A 22,622-nucleotide genomic window follows, 5' to 3' on the forward strand; every position below is an offset into this window, starting at 1 on the left:
GTGACTTCTGCTGTATCCAAAGGCTCAACTCAGTGTTGTGGTTTAACCTGAGCTGGTAACTAAGCACCAAGCAGCCACTCACTCATTCCCCTCCTACTCCCCACTCCCAGTGGGATGGGGGAGAGAATCAGGGGGAAAAAAGAAGTAAAACTCATGGGCTGAGATAAGAACAGTTTAATAGAACAGAAAGGAAGAAACTAATAATGATAATAATAACAATAACAATAAAAGAATTGGAATATACAAAACAAGTGATACACAATGCAATTGCTCACCACTCACTGTCCAATGCCCAGTTAGTTTCCTAGCAGTGATCCGCCCCTCCTGGCCAACTCCCCCAGTTTATATACCGGGCATGACGTCACATGGTATGGAATACCCCTTTGGCCAGTTTGGGTCCGCTGCCCTGGCTGTGTCCCCTCCAAACTTCTTGTGCCCCTCCAGCCTTCTTGCTGGCTAGGCATGAGAAGCTGAAAAATCCTTGACTTAGTCTAAACACTGCTTAGCAGCAACTGATGTTTTCAGTTGTTGCTATCAACATCCTTCTCATACTGAACCGAAAAGGTAACACTATACCAGCTACTAGAAGGAAAATTAACTCTATCCCAGCTGAAACCAGGAGACTCAGGCAAACAGGTGGCCGAGGAAGGACTGTGGTTGCCGACACTGGGCCACGTTCTCTCTCGTTTCCCTTTGGAACGCTTGCTCCTACTTTCCACTTCTCATGTCTGCTTCCTTCTGTGTTGTACCAACCTGTACCAAGCCCTCATGCCATTTGTGTTGGACGTTATTGAGCACTTACAACTGAAATGGATGTCAGTGATGTTGCAGATGTTTTACTATTGATGTAGTAAGGGACTGAGTCTGAAGCTGTGGACGTGGCACTGGGAAACAGGCAGCCCCAAAATGAAATGAAAGTTTTTGCTGTAGTCCATGTTCTTGATGTGTCCTGTAATCTTGAGTGCATTGCTATTTTAGTTAAATGTTTCCCATAGGCAAAATTAGATCAATATTAATTCAGCTATGGTGTAGAATTGCTTGTCTGTCTGTAAGAGTTAATAAGTAAATGTCTTTTCAGAGTTTGAGTGTTTTATTCTTTGAAAATTCTACTGACTATTTTAAATCAGACTCTGGTTAGCAAGTTAAACATGAGCACCTGCCACTGGTAAATATTGTTGAAAATACTGCCTTTGTGATCACTTTATTTGTGAAATTTTGATGATGACCATTCCACAGTAGTGGAAGTAATTTGTATTTGTTATTAGTGGTGATTGTCATCCTGGAAAAACTACAAATTACATAATCGATATAGAATCAAGTTTGCAGATGACACCAAGTTAGGAGACAGGGTCGATCTGCTTGAGGGTCGGAAGGCTCTACAGAGAGATCTGGACAGGCTGGATCGATGGGCCGAGGCCAACTGTATGAGGTTCAACAAGGCCAAGTGCCGCGTCCTGCACTTAGGTCACAACAACCCCATGCAGCGCCACGGGCTTGGGGAAGAGTGGCTGGAAAGCTGCCCAGCAGAGAAAGACCTGGGGGTTTTGGTCAACAGCCAGCTAACTATGAGCTAGTTCAGTGTGCCCAGGTGGCCAAGAAGGCCAACAGCATCCTGGCTTGTGTCAGAAATAGTGTGGCCAGCAGGAGCAGGGAGGTGGTTGTCCCCTGTACTCGGCACCAGTGAGGCTGCACCTCGAGTCCTGTGTTCAGTTTTGGGCCCCTCACTACAGGAAAGACATGGAGGTGCTGGAACGTGTCCAGAGAAGGGCAACCAAGTTGGTGAGGGGCCTGGAGCACAAGTCTTATGAGGAGCGGCTGAGGGAACTGGGGTTGTTCAGCCTGGAGAAAAGGAGGCCGAGGGGAGACCTTATCGCTCTCTACAACTACCTGAAGGGGAGTTGTAGTGAGGTGGGTGCTGGTCTCTTCTGTCAGGTGGCTGGAGACAGGACGAGAAGAAATGGCCTCAAGTTGTGCCAGGGGAGGTTTAGGTTGGATATTAGGAAAAATTTATTCACTGAAAGGGTTGTCAGGCATTGGAACAGGCTGCCCAGGGAAGTGGTTGAGTCACCATCCCTGGAGGTATTCAAAAAGCGCGTAGACAAGGTACTCCAGAACATGGTTTAGTGAGCATGGATGATGGTTGGACTCAATGATCTTGAAGGTGTTTTCCAACCTAAACGATTCAATGATTCTATGATTAACACTAGAGTTAAGTAAGATGCAGGCCAATATTTTGAATGCAGAAGATAAAATATCTGATTTTTAGTTAGAAAAGCTGCGTTGGGGAATATTTGGTCTATTCTTACATCTTCCCCTTAATTTACTGATGTAATTATGCTTCATTACAAGTTTAAATTTATGTTACTTTTCAGAATTCTCTTTTAGTTTTTATTATGCAGAATTTAAGATGCAAGCAAGACACTGACCTGGGAGTTCCCTAGCATTTTGAGTGCATATAGATTCATTCTTAAATGCAAATCCATCATGTATTAGAAACTGAAAGAAAATTTCTAAGTGGAGAGTCTTTCACCAAACTCTCTACTAGTGTGTCCATTCCATTGCCAAATCAGTGCAATGGATGGGAGCAATCAATGCTCCCTGACTACGCTCCTTTGAATTTTTTAACCTTTCAAGGCAATAATGCTTTTAAAGCATCTCTGCCTTTCCTCCCAAAACCATCAGTTTAGGAGTAATCAAATATAATGGAAATGTACAGCTAGAATATTATTATTATTTAGTTGTTAGCATAGTAACTCAAACAGTGACTAAAATGGTACAGAGATTTTTGTTTCACTTGGTTGATTGAGTATATTTTTCCAAGCATCCATCAAAATGGGTGGAAAAGCATGCCGTTACTTCCTGCATAGATTGTGTCTAGAGGAGTGATGTCTTGTCCTACAAATTTTCTTCCTCCTTGTACATTTTGGGCTTGTCTTCACTGGAAAATTGTGTTGGGTTATGGTATCTCAAAGGCTCATGGTAACTACTTACATTGTACCTGACTCCATGAGCAGCTTAGGCAAGGGTGAATGGTGTTGCCATGTTGTCTGCACAGAGATAAACCTTACACAAACCTCATAGGGGCTGTCTGTGACTACCAGGTTCTGTGCTAAACATGACACAGTCTTTTCATGTTTCCACTGGTGATAATTTTACTTGTTTTTAAGTTCTGTGCTTCTCTGAAAGAGTGGGGTAAGCAACATTCTTGTTCTTTTGAACAAATGACAGTATAGGTTCAAACTAAATTTTGAAATTGTCCTTCAAAGTCGTTTGTTATACTTGCAGCTTTGTTTTAACTCTATTGCTCAGCTGTGGCAGTGAATATTTCCTGTTCAGTAAGCAAGAGACTATAAAAATATTTTTGTCTCTTACCATTTCTCTTAAGCTTTTTTAGAAATACGTGTTTCAGTGATCTTTGCGACTGAGACATGACGTTGGGGAAATATGGAAAGACTATTTTCTGACCAAGCAAGCTAGCTAAAATGTGAAGAATGTGAAGTGTATATGAGCATGGTCACAATGTCCCATGTGGTACAGAACCGCAATGTCTTTATTCCTGATTTTTGTCTTCTCTTTGATAGGGACCATAGACACTGGTTTTCTTCCTTTTTAGAACTTTAGAATACTGTCTTTGAACAAGATGCAAATAATGGATTTTAAATACCAGTGGCTAACCATATTAGAGTACCATAACCAGTGAGTACCATATTAGAGTTAAGACAAGAAATGCAAATATACAATCATAAAATCTATACTTTGGCATAACAAAAGCATAGCTTAAAATACGTACTGATATTTAGTGATCAGTCCAGTCTTTGGCCTTCCAGTTTGAGTGGTGTTCTTGTAGGTGATGATGAGCATACTGTTAGGAGACATGGATCCTTGTTTGTTACAATTTCAGTGTAGATGCTGAGGTGTGTGATTCATCACTACCTGTACTATTCCAGGGAAGTTTATATGAGATGTGAGAGACTGCTTAGCTGGTGCAAGTTTGTCCCTTTTGCACTTCACTTGCTCATTTTCCTTGTGTAAGCAGAAAAGTAGGGTACAAGGTAAGTAAAGACTTTCTGAAAGATTGTAATAGAGGACACTTCTGTTCCACAGTAAAAATGTAGTATTTTTTTAAGCCGATCTGCTCTTAAGTTCTGTTTAAACAAGTCAGGTAATGCTTTAGGTACAGACAATTTTGTTGCATTGTTTAGAGGAAGTCTGTGCCTTTGGTTTGCTTTGCCATCAAGAATGAGAAAAGAGCCTGTAAGAATTTTAGAGCAGCAGAAGTGTTTTTGCTGATGGATTAAAAAATGATCATTTATGTTTCGTGATTAAAAAAAAGTTTGTGAAAAATATTTATTGAATTTCCTATTGCAACTGCTAACCATTTGTCCTTATAAATAATACTGCACTTGGAGAGTAGGAATTAAATCAATTTGCCTAAACATTGTGTGATTTCAGGCAGTGTGATTCATTCCTGTGCAGTGTCCCTGTGCTGCTCCACAGTGGGTACAATTCTCCCCATAGGCCTGCCTGCCATCTGCCTGCTCAGCATCAGTCTCTGGGGTTGCCTAGGACAGCAGATGGGACTGTGCTCCCTGGCTTAGGTGCTTGAATCTACCCTAAGTGAGTCTGATTCTGATTGCTGTCACTGTACGAGCAGTGATGTGTGTGAAGGTATTTTGTTTCAACCTGTCATTGGATTTCAGGCGAGCTAACACAATGAGCCTTAGCTTCTTTCTCAGTTCCTCTCTGAATTTAAATCTGTAGTCTTCTAGTTGCATGTCAGCTGTCATAATTTTATGCAGTTGGTCTGAGAGGCAAAACAGTCCTGTTTAGAATGGCGTGAGCAGATACAGTTGTTACATAGCATTTTTATCTGGTACAGTGCCATCATGAACAGGGGCATGAATAGAGAGGATTTAAAGGTAAGGAAATAGAATCAGAGCTGTCTTCACCTATCATGGGAATATGAAAAGCAAGTTACAGTGAGAGGAGGTGTCAGGCTTTCATATCTGTGTTTGCCCGGAGGTAATTGAGTGACTGGAAAGTAATGGAGCAATAGGCATTAGCTGAGTCTCTACATGGTGCTGGTGCTAAGAAAGGGAGGACAAAGTCGAAAATGGAGCAGGTTGGTGCAGTGGGAGGAGATGCGTGTGATCGCTTCTTCTAGGCCTTCTGTTCTGCTGCTGCTCTTGGGGGTCTGCACCTGGAATCAAAAGCAACCTAGCAGTTGGTTGTGACATGAATGACCGCTGTGGTGTTCTAAAGTTGCACTAATTTTGTTACTAATTCGTGAGTCATCCTTTCTGAAATAGCAGATATGTTACTGTATTTCATGCAGGAAATTAGTTTCTCTAAATTAATAGAAAAGATTAGACTTTCAAATCTACCAGGATATCTGGAGTACAAAATTACTCAGTCCTTGAAGAATCAAAAGCCATGCACCAAAAACATTGCATGTAAACCACTATTTTGATATGTTTTTCTGTAACAGTGCTTTCTGATCAACTTTCTTCTAGTCAGATAAATAATATTGATTATAAAGGAGTACTTCAGTAAAAAATAATTTTTAAATCTGTTTTTCTTTCAGGGCAATTAAAGCATTTCAGGAGGCGCTTTATGTTGATCCCAGCTTTTGTCGAGCCAAGGAAATTCATTTGCGACTTGGGCTTATGTTCAAAGTGAACACAGACTATGAGTCTAGTTTAAAGGTAGGTTTAAGTCCTTTCAAATTGAATTAACGTTTTTTACAAGTCGTGTTGCATATTAAAACTGCTAAGAATGCATAAGCTTATAGCAGTTAAATACTACCTGCTTTAGAAATAGAAGTACTTCAGTATGAAGTATGTTAGTCTAAAGACAGAGTAAGGGTAGGATTTGAGGTGTGTTAGGTGCTAGACATACTCAGAAAAGCCCAGCAAGATTATAGATGAGCATTGATACTCCAGAAGGTCAAAAATTTGGTGTAGGGCTCTTGTTAAAGTAGTACATTTTGGGGGGAAGCTAAGGAAAACAAGAAGTTGGAGGAAAAAGAAGAGAAGAATTAGCAGCTTGGATTTCTCAATGTTCTTCTCCCCCTGCCCCCAGCTGCACTATTGCAAACTGGAAGTTCTTAAAAATTATTAAAAATAGAAAGCCTTTATGCAAAATAATGTTCTCATATATTTTTTAAATATTGTTTCTGCTTTTATTCTTTTAATTCCTGCTTTGAGAGGTAGCTTCTAAGGCAACAGTTTCTGGCTAATCGGTTAAAAATGGTTTCTGTTAGTACAGCACTTTGTTTCTTCTGTACTCCTTTAGATTTTATTACTGCTTGCATTCTTTTTCGGTCTCCCATTGTTATCTGTCATTTTATCTCCCTTCATGCAACATGTTTCCCCATTTTTTTCCTCCTTCCATTTCCTACTCTCTCCCCATGTTCTTTCCTTCCTGACCTTGAAATTTAGGTATGTGTGTCTTGGAAAAAGGAAGTGTGCTTTAACAGTGTCATGTGCTGGGAAATACACCTGCAGGGCTGAGAATTTTGTAATTTGTAATTAAGTGTAATTTATAAACATATTTCTGCATATTAATCTCTCCTAAAACTACTAAAGACATTAAATGTTTTGTTTTCAAGAATCTTGTGCCTTCCTTTTCCTGGCAGATTGTTTTCCTGGAAGGTGTATTTGTGAGGCTGTCAGAATCACATTGTCTAAGATTTGAAAGAGTAGAGTGTTACTCTCAATTTTTCCTCTCAGTATTGGTAGTAACTCTCATCAGGCTTCCTTTTTTCATCCAGAGTCCAGGCTTTCACCTACAGAGACAGATGGAGTTGGAAATTGTGATTAGATAGGATGGTATTGCATAGGAGTAGGAAAGATTCAGTGTAATGAATGGCAAAAGAGAGTAAGGGGGGAGGTGTACTCTGTTGGGAAATTGATTATGTGAGAGTTTGGGTGGTCCTATTTCTTTATACTTTGGCACAGATTTAGTATCAGCTGCCATGATAGGGAATAGAACAAGTGCTGAAGAAGTACATTTTGGTTTTATTTTTAAAGACTAAATTTACAAGGAGATAGTAAACTTGTAATCAAGTAGTGGAAGGAATTTCTGCATTTTAATTTTTAATAGAAGAAATTGATCAAGAAATAAACAACCTTTCCTGCTGTGCCATGAAATATGTAATTCTATCACTGAATCAAGTATTTAGATATTATGAGAATTCAGTCTAAATAATTTACTGTGTTTGATCTTCAGAACTTTGCAAAATAAAAAGGTTGCTTATCACAAGGATTTTGAGTATACCAAGCTTTTAGTTTCCAATACACCAACTATGAATGGGAAAAACACCTAAGAAGTATTTTAAAAAAAGAAAGAAGTTAATCTTTTGTAATGCAAAATAATCATGATTCCATTGCTTTTATGTGCAATGTGATTAAGTCACTTAAGAAAACAAATGACAGCAACAAAACCAGCTTACCCTCGAGCAGCATAAAGATCTTAAGAAGGATGATGAAATAAACATGGGGGGGGAGGGGGACGTTGCCTTAAGGAGTTTCACATTGTCCTTAAATCAATATAACTGCAGGTTGTTGCTAAAAGGTTGTCTCATTTTCCACCTTGCAATCCTGATTGCATTGTTAAGCACCCTCTGCTGCATTGAATCAAGTGGGGTTTTTTCTCCATTTGCAGACTGAGGTGGATCAGAAGTCTGAACCAGCTCAACTTGAGATTTGCCCAATTGCTAGATCCAATGCAAGGCGGATGGCAGGAGTTCATGAATGGGAAGGAGTGGGTAGAGCTGTCTTATACCCTTCTGGTCCAAAACATAACACAAAACTACTCTGGAATTATCGACTGAAACACCTAAGGCAGTGTTTCTGGTTTGCTTCCTTTGCTATGGAGGTTGCAATCCTTAGCAGAGAGTAACAGTGAGGAGCAAGAAAGAAAAGACCCAGTGGAGCAGCCTACTTGGTCTTGAACAGTTTCAGCTATTTTCAGTTCAGCTGTGGATTTAATGTAGAGTCCTGAGAGTGATCTACTTTGAGAACAAAATATTAGCTTATATCAGCTTATACATCAGAATATATCAATTGAGGAGTAGACCAAGTAGAACAAGCAGGGCAGTAGGTTCTTTAAAAGCATGATCCCTGAGTTGAGGTTTAAAAAAACCCCTTAAGCCAGAACTCTGTGAGTGACAAGAATATGAGAGGCAAGTCAGAAAATACTTCCTTAGTGAAGAGAACAAAATGAACTGCTGCTGCAGTGGTTACCCACAAGCATGAGGAGAATAAAATGGAGAGAGGTGATGAAAGAGTATGAAAAGATGTTTTTACAGAATGTCTGTCTTGTTCTCTGAGACTGAGTGTTTTGTCTCTTCACAAAAGAAAAATAAGTAACCCAAAGTAATGAAAAGACACAGCTCTCTTGTTGTGCCGTTTTTGGTTTTGCGGGCCTCTTTAAAAGGATCCAGGATTTTGGAGGATGGTTATGGAGTTTAGGATCCAGCCTGCTAGTGACTGGCCTTGAGCACGGACCCTTTCCCCAGGGCTCTGTATAATGTAATTCATAGCACAGGTTGAGCTTCCTATTTGACACTGAGGTGGAAAGCGGAAGCAACTTTTCATGCGGTATTCGCTTGTGACTGTTCTGGATTTCACAGATTGTACCAATGTTGCATTAATATACTTTGAAATATCATAATGTTTTTGATGGTATTTAAACATTCATGTTAAGTCTGTAATTGCTAAGAATAAACCATTGCCAACAGATGAGTCATTGTCAGTAAGTCTTAAGGCAAAGGAGGAAGATGGGAGTCTGAAGGTCATGTATTCCATGTTTTTCACAATTTTAGAGCATTAACATAAATCATCTATATTTTATGTAAGCAATTTAAGCACAAAATTAATTTTTACTATTTTAAGATGTTGATGATCAAGATAATTACTAGAGTGCTCTTTAACAAGCATAAAATCAACTCTCAGTGTTTTTTCAAAATCAATTACTGCTTTTGTGTGTTTTTAACATTGCTGCAGTTAAGACTTGCAAATTACTAAGAGAATCCTTGACTGCTGTGTTATCCCATTGCCATAAACTCTGGCAAGAATACCAGTGCTGTTGAAAATTACTTGGCCTTCGGGCTTATATTAAAGAAAAAAAAAAGTGGCCTTTCTGGTTGGAAAGAAAACAGTCCTTGTGTAACCTGACAGTTAGGTAGTGTTACCTTCAGAGGTGATACATGAAAGCTGAATTTGCCCCATTCATCAGAAAAGTACAATTAATTCCAAAATCAACTGGCAGTGACTTGGTGGGGAGGGGCAGAGATTTTATTATTGATTACTCTAGCAGCAACATACTGTTAAGGTTTATTTAACAGTCCTAACCTTTTCACACTTTACTATGTGTCCTGTGGCCCCCTTCCCATTTGCCATTTCCTACAAACGACACTAGGAATACTGTGTTCGATGGTGTTAGCTGTGGTTGCATGGTGATGGCCTGAAAGGAGGATAAAGCAAGATCTCTAGGAATATAATATATCTCTTTACTGGTTTGGTAACTGTAGTTGGAAAAAATGTTCAAGCTTCTGAGTATGTGCCACATTATTTCTGGCATGTCACTTGATATCCTAGTCATTCTCCTATTTATTGAATATATTTTTTTCAATTTTAGCCTCCTTTTTCATACATGTATGTAATCATCCTGTCTTGTGCATGTGTCTCAGTTCTTAAGTACTTTTGAATCTTAACCAATTTCTAGCAGATACGTCAGAATGAAGGACATTTCAAAGAGAAGTTCCTAGAACATTCCTGCATGACATGTTGCGCCAGAGCCATTTGAGCTCTGCAAGCTGAGGACCGGGCAATCTGGTTGGCTTGATCTGCAATAGAGGCACCAAATGACTGGTCATGGGTCTGGTCTCCTGGGACGTGAAAAATTCCTGTGAAGGGAACTATCCCATCCACACTGGAGTTGCTGTGCATCGGGCAGCCCCAGTGCCTGTTGTCCAGCTGGAAGCTGAGAGCAGAGCTAGGTGGAACAAGAAGGGGGAGCTGGGTGTGTTGTGTGGGACCATTGATGTGCATAAAAGAGAAGCTGAGGGAAAAAAAGAAAAATTACAGCTTTGGTATTACTTAGTGTAATACTTGGGTTACGTTGGAAGTGGCAGCTATGGGAAACTAGTCTTCCATCTGGTGCTCATTCTGCTTGGCGGCATTGAAGTATCGTAGTGTGCTTTTGATGGGGAGTTAGAGCTATGATCCTGAAAGCCCTTTGAATGTAAAGTTCAGTTCACTTTCATTGTTTGCTGACGGACTATGTAACGGAAAAAAGAAATCTTAGGTTTTCATATTTATTAGAATAATAACACTGAGGGAACAGTGGGTGGGTAGGAGATTTTCTATGGGTTTGGTTTTGTGAGGGGGTGTTTTGTTTGCTTTTGTTCGGTGTTTTTTTTGGTGGTGGATTGTTTTTTGTTTTGGTTTTTTTTTGTAATGGGTGGTCAGTAGGGACTCTGGACAAGAGCAGGTTGTTTTATGGCATATCAAGCTGTGTTGTGCTTTGGGAATTTTGTTTGGTTTTTAAGTACTGCAGTTGCATCCTGTGCCCAGCAACAAAACCCTTAGAAGAATGAGAACTAAATTTCTCATGTTTTCAATTATCTGCCTATTAGTAGAAATACTGATTTTGCCTTTCACTTTTAGAAATTTTTCCTCCTTATTTATACCCAAAACAGCCATCCTAGTAGTTTGCTTCAGGCCTATGCTTTGATCTTGACCGTAACTCATCAATTTAAATATAATTTTAATTTTTTAATTATTTTTCTAAAGATTCTCATTTGTTGGTAATGTTAAGATATACTGCTTATATTAGGAATAGAAAAAGGCTGTGAAAAAATTAGAATTTATTGGGAAAATATGCATGAATTACATGAATATGCATGAAATACTAAAAAATCAAATACTGATATATAGATGAACAGCTCGAAGTACTTACTTATAGTCAAGACACTTTTCCATCACTTATTCAAATAATTCTCATGTCTACATATATTATCTTTATGAAAGATATTTTTAGCTACTGCAGCTATTGTATGCCAACATGTAGCTGTTATAGACATATTGTTCATTTTTTATGTTCTTTTTCTCAGTAATAAATAAAAATTTATTTATGAAAGTGAAAATTTGTGTTTTCAAGCCTTCAGGTGCTGTTTCACAACCTAGTTAGTTATCTTTCATATATATGTGCTTAGATTAGTAATTTTTAAGCTTAAACATGTTAAATTGAAACCTTGCATATCTATTCTTAATTATTAAAGAAAAACTAACTAGTCAAAATACATACAGTTATGAGAAGTTTTAATTTTTTATGTCTGTAATTCCACCAAAAACTAATCAGCGACATTTTTAATTAAAAATCAAAACAAAGGGCTTTAGCTATTGCAAAGTGGATATCCAAGATGTCAAGCACTTCACCTAAAAAGCATTTTGTGGAAAGCAAGATGAAATGAGTCAAAAGATTATTTTAATGAAAATGTAAGTGGTTAGAAAACAGCCATTTGGGAATGAAATTGCTCTCTAAGTCTTTGTAGTTTGCATATGCGTAAGATGGACAGACATATACATGAAGTAAAAACATGGAAGTTTTTTAATGCAGCATGGCACTGTAATCAAACTGCAAGAGAGTTATTAGTGCAACTGGTTTTGGCAGTGGATTGCGATGCCACAATGTCTGGCCTACAGAGTGTTTTCTTTTGTTCCCTCTTACTTAGTTTTGCTTGCGTTTTTGAGTCATTTTGGAGTTTTCCTATAAAAGAAAACTGTAGGTGTATTTTAGAAATGTCATGATTACAAAGAGGACTAAATGCTAAATTTGAATTAGCATGCTGTGTGGCATCTTCTGTCATTTTTGGGGGGGGGAGAGGGGGCAGAACAAACTACAAGAAGAGACATGGTTGACTCAGAAGTTGAACATTCAAGCTAGCGAGTGTTGGTGCTGGTACATTTACTTCATTTGTGGACCCTCTCCTCGCGAGAAGTACCTTGGTCCAGGTTTATTAGCCATAACTGCAAGGTCGGCATTCGGGGCACGCAGTAATCGCTAGCTATGCGTACTGGCTGGGTAGCCACAGCCAGCCAGCACGGATGATGCTGTGCTTTCGGTGCAGCCTGGGTGGCTGTGTGGGCTGGAGGCAGAGTGCTGCAGGTCCCGAAACAGCCCCAGCCCGGGGTGGTTCAGCTCCGGGGGGGGAGTGGTGCTGGTGCTGGTGCTGCGGCAGCAGGGGCAAACTTACAGTCATCCCGTTTCCCTGGGGCATTTGGTTGCTGCTGGCAGTGCTTCAGGCTGTTAACACGGGAATAGCGAAATTCTGATGTTGCACAAATAACGATAAAACACGCAGGCGACGCGAGTGTTGAGATAGCTTTGTGAAAATCACCGTGGTGCGCTACGTAAGATGTTGGTCAGTAAATTCGAATGCAGCCTGCTTTTGGCTAGTGAAAATACAGCTTTTCTGACCTCTGTTTGAAGAGAATTTTTCACTTGCAGCTAGTCAAAACAAGAGATCCTTCTGAACGCGCTGCCGTTACTCAGTTTCAGTGTGTACCTGACCTTTGTTTCTGCTGTCCTCAAGCAGCTTTCTCCTTGTCCACGTAGCAGTTTTCCTCAGTCTCGAGGGGTTTTTTTGAACGGTGGACAAAAGTAAGAGGGCGTTGATGCCACACCAGCCTTCGTCTCGGAAGCGGAATTTGTTGTGAATTCAGAAGGCGCCGGGGAGCGGAGCAATGAGCTGAGGTGGCAGCACATGTCGCGCGTCCTCCCCTGACCCTCTCCCCTGGCCCCAAACACGCCTGGCAAATGGAGGCTTGGCGCTCTGCCACCGCCGATTACGCAAGGCTCTCCGTGCCCTACTTCTCTGAACAAAGGCTGCTCTCAGGAACATAGGCATCCCACCTAGGTCACATAGGCAGAAAAAGCCATCTCCTGACAGAATTTTACTGAGTCATGATGGAGCTTTCCTTCATGGTAAGTCTGTGAGATTGTCAGGTTTCAAAGGATGGCTTGCCTTGCTTGCTGAATAAATGCAGAACCAAGAGCTATTAAACTTGCTAATGTCATCCTCGAGAGGAGGAGGGAGTAGAATCACTATTTTGAGGTCTCAGGCTTGGATGTAAACAGAGACAGTACTGAAAATCTTGCACTAAGAAGAAAACAGTTCTTTTCGTGTTGGTCATTTATTGATTAAAGAAACAACAACCGCTTAAATTGTAAAGGACTAATTTGTTAGGAGGATTGGTCTTAATTCTAGTAGTGAAAACATATCAAGTTACCTAAATCGGTGTCAGATTACTGTTATTTTACTACCAGACCTAATGCTTTCATCAGTTCTGTTTATATGTAATCCACTGTACTTCTGATCCGTGGAAAGGTTACCTTTGAAATTGTTTCCACAATCGGAGGCAAGTCAAGGACTCCAGAGGAGACAAAACAGGCTGTTGATAATTGTGCAATTACAGATGGCTACAAATCAAGGTATATTATGACTTGGGCTGCAGCTCTTGAAGAGAGCCTGTTACTTTTTAACATTCAGAACACTGCCTTCTAGGTAAATCCTCTTACTCGGAATTTGAATTTCTATAGACTGCTGTCTGCCTTGAGGTATTGTATGTCGTCTCTGAACTGCAGCGGCCTCTCCTGCATAATAACTATTTCACACAGCAGTAGCCAGCTTCAGTACTGCAATACTTGAGTGAGGTGCAGATGTTTGCTAGCCGCTTCTGTTTGTTGCAGAAATGGAAGTTGGAAATTATTACTTTTTTTTTTTTTCTCATTTTTTGGTGCTGGTAATTGTGATCAGTGGATCTGCTTTTTGCTGATGAGGTTTATGTGTTAGAATGCATGCTTTTTTTTTTCTGATTTTGAATACTTAACGGGGAGCTATATATTATTTATCTGGCAAGAGGTGTAGGTTTGCTCATGTATGTGCTTTTCAAAGGTTCTTGGTTTGAAAGGTTCTGGGCTTTCTGTGTATTGCTTTGCGATAATTGTTTAGTGCAAATGGTTTATTTTGCTGTAGTTACGGGCTTCGGTTTATCAATTTCTTTACTGTTTGTGGCTTAGTGAACAGTGCAAGCAGAAATTTACTACACTTAGAAAATTTTCATAATGTGGATTTTGAAATTTAGAAGTCAGCTAATGTAGCAGTAAGAATTTAAATTTTTAGGAGGCATTGCTGAGACTATTCCTGCTTTTTTTTACTGTACAGCACTGATACTACTGGCATATTTAAATATTAAAATGGTTAGATTTTCTTATATGGTTGCCTGCTTTCTCTCAGTGAATCTCACTGCAATAACCCTTCTGAACAGCTACTACCGAACAGTTGTCAATCGTTTCTCTTTAGATCTGCTTATTTTTTATAATAGCATTGCTAGGTGAGAGCAAAGCTGTTCCTTTCTGCTTTATCTTTTCATATTAATTGTTAGTGACAGTGCAAGATGACACATCTGTGCAAAAAGGATTTTGTACCATTTAGATAGGTATGCTCAATGTACAAGCCGAAGTATATAGGTCTGTTCCTTTTTTTTCTTTTGTCAGGCAGAATACAATATAAAGTAGAGCATTTTATTTTTATTTAGTCTTTTTTTTTTTTTAAGTTGCCTGGTTAGTAGAATCACTATGGTAACCGACTAAAGGATGTCTCTGAGGCACACAACCTGCATTGCAATGTAAGTGAGGGGAGATTTTAAGTTGTCTGACTGCTGAACAGTAGAAAAAGGAACAGGCAAGGCAGAGAAATAAGCTAATATTTAATATTTATAAGCTAATATTTAATGCTTGCTCTAAGGTTAAAAAGTTATTTTACAAGTAATGTATTTGTGAGTTCGTTGTTTTCTGTTCTCTCTTCTGGGAATGATATTGCTAAAATGTTCATTAAAAATCATAAATTTGAGTTATCATTCAACTTGAGTTTGTTTCGTTTTTTAAAAGCTGTTGTATATTACAAATGTTGTTGATAAAAGCCAGTGAGGAGGTAAGCTGCATCACTGTGTGCCTCAGAGCTCATGTGAGCATCAGCATTCTTTTTTTATGCTTTGCTATGGATAATACATTAATTTTTGAATAATTTTTCTGCTAAAAATCTTTATTTAGAAATCTGGTGGTCTGTTAAACTCTTGTTATAAATCTTTGAGATGTGTGTTATGTAGACATGCTATACACAAGGCATTATTAGGACAATGAGGAAAGTTACATAGTATCTAGTAGCTCTTGAGTATGACAATACTGAAAGCGAGTTGCGTATACATCCATTAGTAAGGGTGGGGTTTGTTGGGTTTTTTTCTTCCCAGCTACACTAGTAAGCTCTTGATGCCACCTAGTTTGGCATCCTGAACAGCCAGAGATAAATTATCATTTTTGTGCTAATAAAATAAAATATACTAGAGCATCAGTAATGTTTCATACATTAGAAGCCACCTGAAACTGTATTTTGTAGGTAACTGTATTTCTTAACAGTAGTATTTTAAATGCTATCACTTAAGTTCCTGTATTCCTAGGCCTTATTCTCTATTGAATTAACATGTTAATCCAAATTCTACACTGTGTAGAAAGTTTCTATGAAGTTCATGGAAGAGTTCAGAGGCACTTGAGTTTGTATGCCTGTTCCATTCATTTTAACACACTTGGTTGTGTTTCATACTGTAAATAGTGATCACTAAATTAGCATGACACTTGTGAAACGATTGCTCACATTCTGGACTTTCTGGCAGACAGACTTCATTGCTCTGCTTGTGTGACCCTCTTCCTAGAAGAGTGAAATACTTGGCTCAGAACTTCAGAATGCAAAGATGTTTTAAAAGATATTTTTTGTCTTTCTTGAGGAAAACTGTTTACAAGTAAACAAGCTTTAAAGTTTAACTGAAGTTAGCTTAATACCTGTAGGAGCAGATGTAAGAACTTATGAACTCTTTATGAACTCGTGTTTTAATGTAAAGATACTCATTTTAAGTGCTTTATGACAAGAGATCAATTTTTTAATAAGACTTCAAATCACTCAATTTGAAAGAAGAGTATTCTGTTTTCCTAGACAGACATATTGAGAGCTTCAATGTTTATCTCCATGAGGATTCTAGGAAAACTTGATCTTCCAGTTTTGACGATTCATTTGATGCAATCATTCTTCCAGATGCTATCCCAATTGTTTTGTGAAGATGTCTGTTGCCATCTTACATTACTAGAAGCCTTGCTCTGTCTGCAATAAAGAAATTTACTTTCCTCTAGTAAACAGTTGAACAGAAATTGAGAATTGTTTCTTTAAGACACATGGTAAAATGCAGTATTGATTTTCAAGCACAAAATTGATTTATTCTTAGTAATTTGCCAAAGCGCTAGTATTACTTTGTTTGAAAAACAAATCATTCTTCTTTTTTCAGCATTTTCAGTTAGCTTTGATTGACTGCAATCCCTGCACTTTGTCTAACGCTGAAAGTAAGTAACCTATAAGTATTTCTATTTATTTTGTTGTAGATTTTTTTAAAGTCTTATGCTCACAACTGTATCAATTTTTAATGAACCAATCCTTTAAAATCGAAAGAATCAGTGCCGAGAGAGGGAGACTACAAAACCTGTGTCCAACTGTCAATGGAGAGAGATATTCCAGTGGAATTGTGGATTGTTTTAGTACATGGAATAAGTAAAAATTTATATTTAGCTTATTAATTGCTCTGAAGACTTGAGTTCTGGAGGAAACATACTATTTGACTGTTTATTTATTTATTTATAAATGTGGTGCTTGTGCCATGGCACACATTTAATAGTAATTATTTAAAACTTTGTGGCATCTTGATAATCTGTCATTTTTCAGTGATCATTTTAATGCCATTTGAATTTATAGATCTAAAATTCAGCATCAGTCTTACACTGTTGAAGTAAGAAAAAGTACAAAATGTAATTTGATTGTTTTATTAGGTGCCAACTACATATTAGTCTGTACTTGAACACATTAATCTTTTAGTGTAATATGATCTACCATATGCAGTATATACTGTAGGCTGTTACAGAGCATCCTCCAGGTATTTATCCATAGTTAGTGGAATTGTATGCAAGAATAAGCGTATGTTCCTGCATGTTTTGGAGTCTGTAAGAATTAAGAGGCAGACAGTTGTGAAGGAAATTACTCCCTCAGTTTTTCAGGTACCTTCATGCTGCTCTTCATGTTGAGCTTAAGTTACCTTCCAAGTCTAACTTCAGAAGCATTGGATAAAGTGTTTAAAAGAATTTCTTTAATTCAGAGCTGGATGAAATTGTGAATATTCTGCCAGCAAGGGTAATGAAAGGAGGTTTCTTTACATGGGTGAAACTGCTGGCTGTATCAGTACCAAGAAGCCAGCTGTGCTACACGGTCTTCTCCAAAGCTTTGTCACTTATCAGGAGCAGACACAGATAATTTTTTAAAATTATTTGCAGCGTTCTTCCTAAGTCAATAGGCTTTTATTGGATATGTGATTCTTTATTATATTTCATGTTAGTTCATATTATTTCTCACTAAATTTATCAGTTTTCACTGTATCTCTGAATTCTTGTAAGGTTTTCCTAACCCTTCCCCCACAGTCCCTGCTGCCCCCAGATTTATGTAGAGGTATGGCCCCATGTAAAGGCTTCATTGCCCCGTGGCCTTGGGCATGGTGTCTGACAAACCCAAAGGAAGGGAGTGGAGAGGGATGAGGGATACTTTGTCAGGTTCCCCTGTACTACTTAGCAGAAGGAGAACTGTGCACGCTGACCCAGGGTGACAGGTACCGTCACATAAATGCTTGAGATTGCCTTAATTCTAGCCCTTGCATTTCTAAAGGCTGGGTGAGTAACAGCATTACAGTGAGTGTGTTCCTAGCAGAAATGTTTGAGTACTAAGCATGTCTTCTTTCTATTTAGGCAGTCTCTAATGTGACACCTTTAATTTCTTTGCCCTGCACGGCATGGCTTCCTTTTTTAGCTTCACAGTGAAGGGGTTTTGCTATGAGGGGAAAAAAATGAGAGAGATTTTTTTAGATAATGAACTCCCAATACAAAAGCAGAGGTTTTTCTTTCATCAGTACAGAATGAAGTTTGATGATGTGGTGAACATAATGGTTGTGTTATGTGCCCTTTAGCAAGGAACACAGAAAAGTTTATTAAAATTTTAGATGATGCATTTCATTATAACCTGGTTTCTGAAGTGCACTAGGCTACCTTCTTTATAGTAAAGGACAAAGCAGTGCACAAAGGAAGCTCTTCCCCTCCCTTATGACCCAGAGAGAAACCCTGGAACTCCAAATTACCTGTATAAACCTCTGTGTCGCACTGTTCTGTAGCTTCAAGAGAAAGAAATCTATGTAACTGAAATAAATTGAGCTTGGCTCAAACACAGGTATTTTCTTACTTGTAGTCCTCAAGAACATCAGGCAAAAGTCTGTCTCAAAGGCATTTTTCTTTCCTTGTCAAATCAGAATAGGGATTACATTCATTTCAGCTAGCTTTAGCTATCTACCAGTTGATGGCTAGTCTAGGTTAGCAGTTCTCAAGCCTTATAGAGATCAGGCACTCCACCTTTTCTTTAATGATTTGAGCAGCATGAGGATAATTTTACCTCTGCTTTTACTCTTGAACAACTTTCATTTTCTTTCTCCAGCCAGCAATTTTCTTCCCTCCCAAGAGCTGCTAGTAGTATTATGCCATTCTGTGCAATTCATATGAGGAATTTAAGATTGCTTTACAGTAATCATCAGAATACCGTCTGTAATTAACACTTTTAGTTCAGTTTAACAGGGGAAAGACAATTCCTAAACAGGAAAAAAACCCACCTAAATTTAAGATCCTGTATAAAGCTGGTAGCGTATAATATAGTTTTCTGTTCTGTAACCCGGCTAGTCTGTCCCTTGGCAGTTGAATGAAAATAAAAAATAAATCTTTGTTTCTAACTCAGTTATGTACAGAAAATATTACCTGTGTTCTCTTGTTGTGCATCTCTGAGATTTTTTTGCTAAGTTTACTGAAAGGTTAATGGACTCTACATTTCAGAATGCAAATAAAATCCATGGACTGCCTTTCTGCAATGTCTGTTTTCAGTCTTAATGCTTTGTTAGGATACATATTCATTCTCCGTCAGTGCTGCTATGTTAAGCGTAAAATACCAATGTAAACAAATACTTTTTTTGTATCTTCAAAATGTAATTTGTCTTGGTTTTTCATTGATAAATTTGAAAACTTGTTTATCCCTCACTTGAAAAAACATATTGTAATTGTTGTTGTCATTGATTAAAACTAACAATTTTGATTTTCCCACTCTTACAGTTCAGTTTCACATTGCCCACTTATATGAAATCCAGGTAAGCTTTAAGGTCCTTTTGATAAAGTGTGGTTGAGTTTCTAACTACATGATGTAATCAATCTGTGGAATTCAGATTATAGATGCTTTTGTAAAGTTAGGCTTAAGTCTTGAATCACTAAAGAAACTTTATTTGCTTTGGCTAAATAAAAATATTTTGTACTTGGATTGTCATGCTGTAAAATGGAGTAGCTATTTTAATAAACTTACATATTTACTAGTCTCCCAAGTTGAGTGCAAAAAAAGCCCCTAAACATAACTTTCAGTAAAATTCTTCTATGAGATTATATATATTTTAAAAAGTTATATATAGATATTAAAAATATGTAGTTTCTCAATTCGTATATATTCATATAGTTTCTTGTACATACACACATAGACACACACGGAGTCGAGTCTAGCCAGTTGCCCAGGTGCCTTTTAAGTATATTAGACATGAAATTTACAACTTTAACAGAACATATGTGACAGAAACATTTGAGATCTGAGGTCAGCAGCACCTAAAGCTGTGTTATTAGTTCTGTATCTAATCCTACTACAGAGTTTTTTAGGTGAATCTTTTGGGAAATTACAGAACACTTACTGAGCTTCCAGAATATAAGTAAATTAAAACCAAGTAGCTACTGAAATAGCTATTACATATTTGTAATTTGACTGACTCATATAATGTATGTTGTATGCCTTTTTGACGGTTCAGCGAAAAATGACTTTAGGTATTCATACTTAAATAAAAGATACAAATTTCATAAACAAGATACTTTTCTTTTGAATACATTTGGTGCAAAGCTATATGACAAGACAGAAATCCCCCATCCCAAAACACCGTTAAGAAACTTCATGGACTGTTACAGTTCTTACCTGGCCACTGTCCAGATTTCATTCTGAGCACTGGAGCACATCTGACACGTTTATATGACAAAACATCCTCAACACGTTAGTTCTTTTGAGAGTAAAACAGGAAGTTGAACACCTCAGGTCACTATGCCAGGTGCCTTATATAATTGTGTGACCCATGTTACAAGTGCTTAAGCTGTGTTTTCTGACTGACAATTACAGTCAGTGGGAACTTTAACACAAGTCATAGCAAAAACGTTTCAGTGCATTCTGCTATTAGACTTGTTTTGTCCACAGTTCTGGTTGGGAAGGGTGTCTTCTTTTCTGGAATTTGAGAAATCTAGAACCACAAAGGGTCTTAACTTCATTCTGGATATTCCCTCTGACACAATGAAGAGATGTTTTTGGAGGCAGGCTGGTTGCCTGGTTTCCTTCAAAGGACACAGTGCTACAGATTGCTGAACCCCTCCATATATTTGAAAATTATCTACTCTCCAATATTTAATGGAAAAGTTAATTCATTCCTTAATTATGTACCTTCACAGTACTGGAGTTTAAGTGATGGGTTGCCAGCCTATGAACAAGAGAATAGCCCAGTGCTGATAGTTAGCAGTGGTTTTTTATGGTATTTAATGCTAGTTTCTATTATTTCGTCTGTGGCAGTGTGAGTCCCTCTAGCTATTTAGGGTGGTAGCTTATACGATGCCTAAAGAAAGATGGTGGGTTGGGTTCCCCTTCCCATTTCTAAGAACATTCATGATGCAGCCAAACATCAAGGACTTCGGATCTTTGGAATTAACATATCTAAATAAAACCAAATGTAAACATTATGACAGTTTTCTGTAATATTTTAAGGTATATATGTAGACAGATTTCTAAAGGGTAAATAATACAACAAATAACAAAAGTGAAAAATATTCTAGATCTGGAAAACATGTCCTATTTTAATAGGTCTTTCTGAATCCTCCTAAGCATGTAAACATCTTTTTCAAAGTGTGAATATTAGGCACTAATATTTACCTGTTTGACATCTGGATTGCTGCCTCTGCTGTCATGCTATACAGTGAACTTCTGTTCATTTGCTTATCCTTCATAGTCATAAACTACAAGTTTTGTTCCCAATGCTAAATTTAAAATTTTTTCCTGATTGTTTTTATTTTGCTGGACATGGATATTTTATTTATTTATATTATTTGTTTTCTTACCAGTTGTCTGCATTTCATGAACACCAATTAAAAATCTTTTCTACCAACTTCCCCTTGTTCCATTTGAAAGTATGTAATTGCTGCTTTAATTTTTCTTCCTGACTAGAATAAGGTTTTAAAATCAACAGAGTTGTCTTTTGTGATTGTGAGATCTCAAGAACCTTATAACATTTTTAACTTCTAATAGGTATTTATATTGTTTAGAGTCTTCTTCCCAGTTGTCCCTTTTAAAACATCAGTAGTCAGTACTGTGTACTCTTTGCATAAAACAAATGTAACTAAGTCATGATCATTTGCATTTAGGTAGCCCCATTTATTTTAGTATGCTCTTCATCTGTTTGCCAGAATGAAGTCTAATGTTGAATTATCTGAAAGCACATTTTTTCTTAAACAATTGTATAGAATTTTTAGAAAGTTAAAAAAATACTCTTACTAACAGACCTCAGCATTTATGTCTTCTAGACTTTTGTGGGAGAGGAGAACAGAAGAATTAAGCATTTAAAATCCGTTCACTGTTAAACAATTATTGTTAGGGTAACACGAAGATAAATGCTGACATTAGTCCAAAAAAGTTCATCTATGGAGAAGTCTTAATCTTTAATACATACTAAACAGCTCATACTGTTCCAGAAGTCAAGTAAAGACCATAATCCTAACCTGGAAATGTGTTTTCTATATCAAGCCCTGTTCACATAGGGAGTTAAGAATTGAATGTTTCCACGCTTTAAGCACGGTTAAACTATATAACAAATAACAAGATGGCATACCTTCTTTCTCTAGCATAATCAGTGGATATGTTTTAATTCTACATATGGTGGGACTCTTTACCAGGACAACAAATATGTTGAAAAGGCAGTTCAAACATACCGGAGGAAGGAGAGAGGCAAAATTATACCAACCACCAATTACCAATGATCTTCATTTCTGTTACGAATTTCCTGGGATGAATTTGTGTAGACTCACATTGAAGCATTCCCCTTGAAAGCAGTATATTCATTTTAGTGTAAGAAGTATAATGCATGTATGAGGAGTTGACCAAATTTAATAATTTGCAAATTTCCCTCAATTATTTTAAGTAGTCAATTTATATTAAATACTATATTTATGGAAGTTACTCTCTTACCATATATATATACGTCACTCATTAAAGTTTTCATATGCACTGTATGCAAAAAACCCCCCAAAACTCTAGAACTTTTTGTCAATGTGTTTGTGTGCTGTCAGTGCTGTGAAATCGTTGCTATTGGTGATCT

General features: G+C 37.8%; 1 protein-coding gene across 18 annotated transcripts in view; it reads left to right on the forward strand.

Annotated features, from left to right (window-relative positions):
* The window catches only part of KDM6A (lysine (K)-specific demethylase 6A), a 127,713-nt gene that overhangs the window by 48,220 nt on the left and 56,871 nt on the right, over positions 1-22,622 (forward strand). For 10 of the 18 annotated variants that reach the window (XM_010580228.1, XR_775186.1, XR_775187.1 and 7 more), the window contains 4 exons: positions 5,585-5,705; positions 16,401-16,455; positions 19,297-19,331; positions 21,373-21,438. In XM_010580228.1, the coding sequence (XP_010578530.1) occupies positions 5,667-5,705; positions 16,401-16,455; positions 19,297-19,331; positions 21,373-21,438 (195 nt within the window). In that variant the 5' untranslated portion in view covers positions 5,585-5,666. Of the gene's footprint in view, positions 1-5,584; positions 5,706-16,400; positions 16,456-19,296; positions 19,332-21,372; positions 21,439-22,622 lie in introns of those variants that run through there. The other 8 variants (XR_775188.1, XM_010580232.1, XM_010580236.1 and 5 more) reach the window with 1 other exon arrangement.

This window comes from Haliaeetus leucocephalus, unplaced genomic scaffold (genome assembly GCF_000737465.1).
Source record: "Haliaeetus leucocephalus isolate CR32 unplaced genomic scaffold, Haliaeetus_leucocephalus-4.0 Scaffold702, whole genome shotgun sequence".
NCBI lineage: Eukaryota > Metazoa > Chordata > Aves > Accipitriformes > Accipitridae > Haliaeetus > Haliaeetus leucocephalus.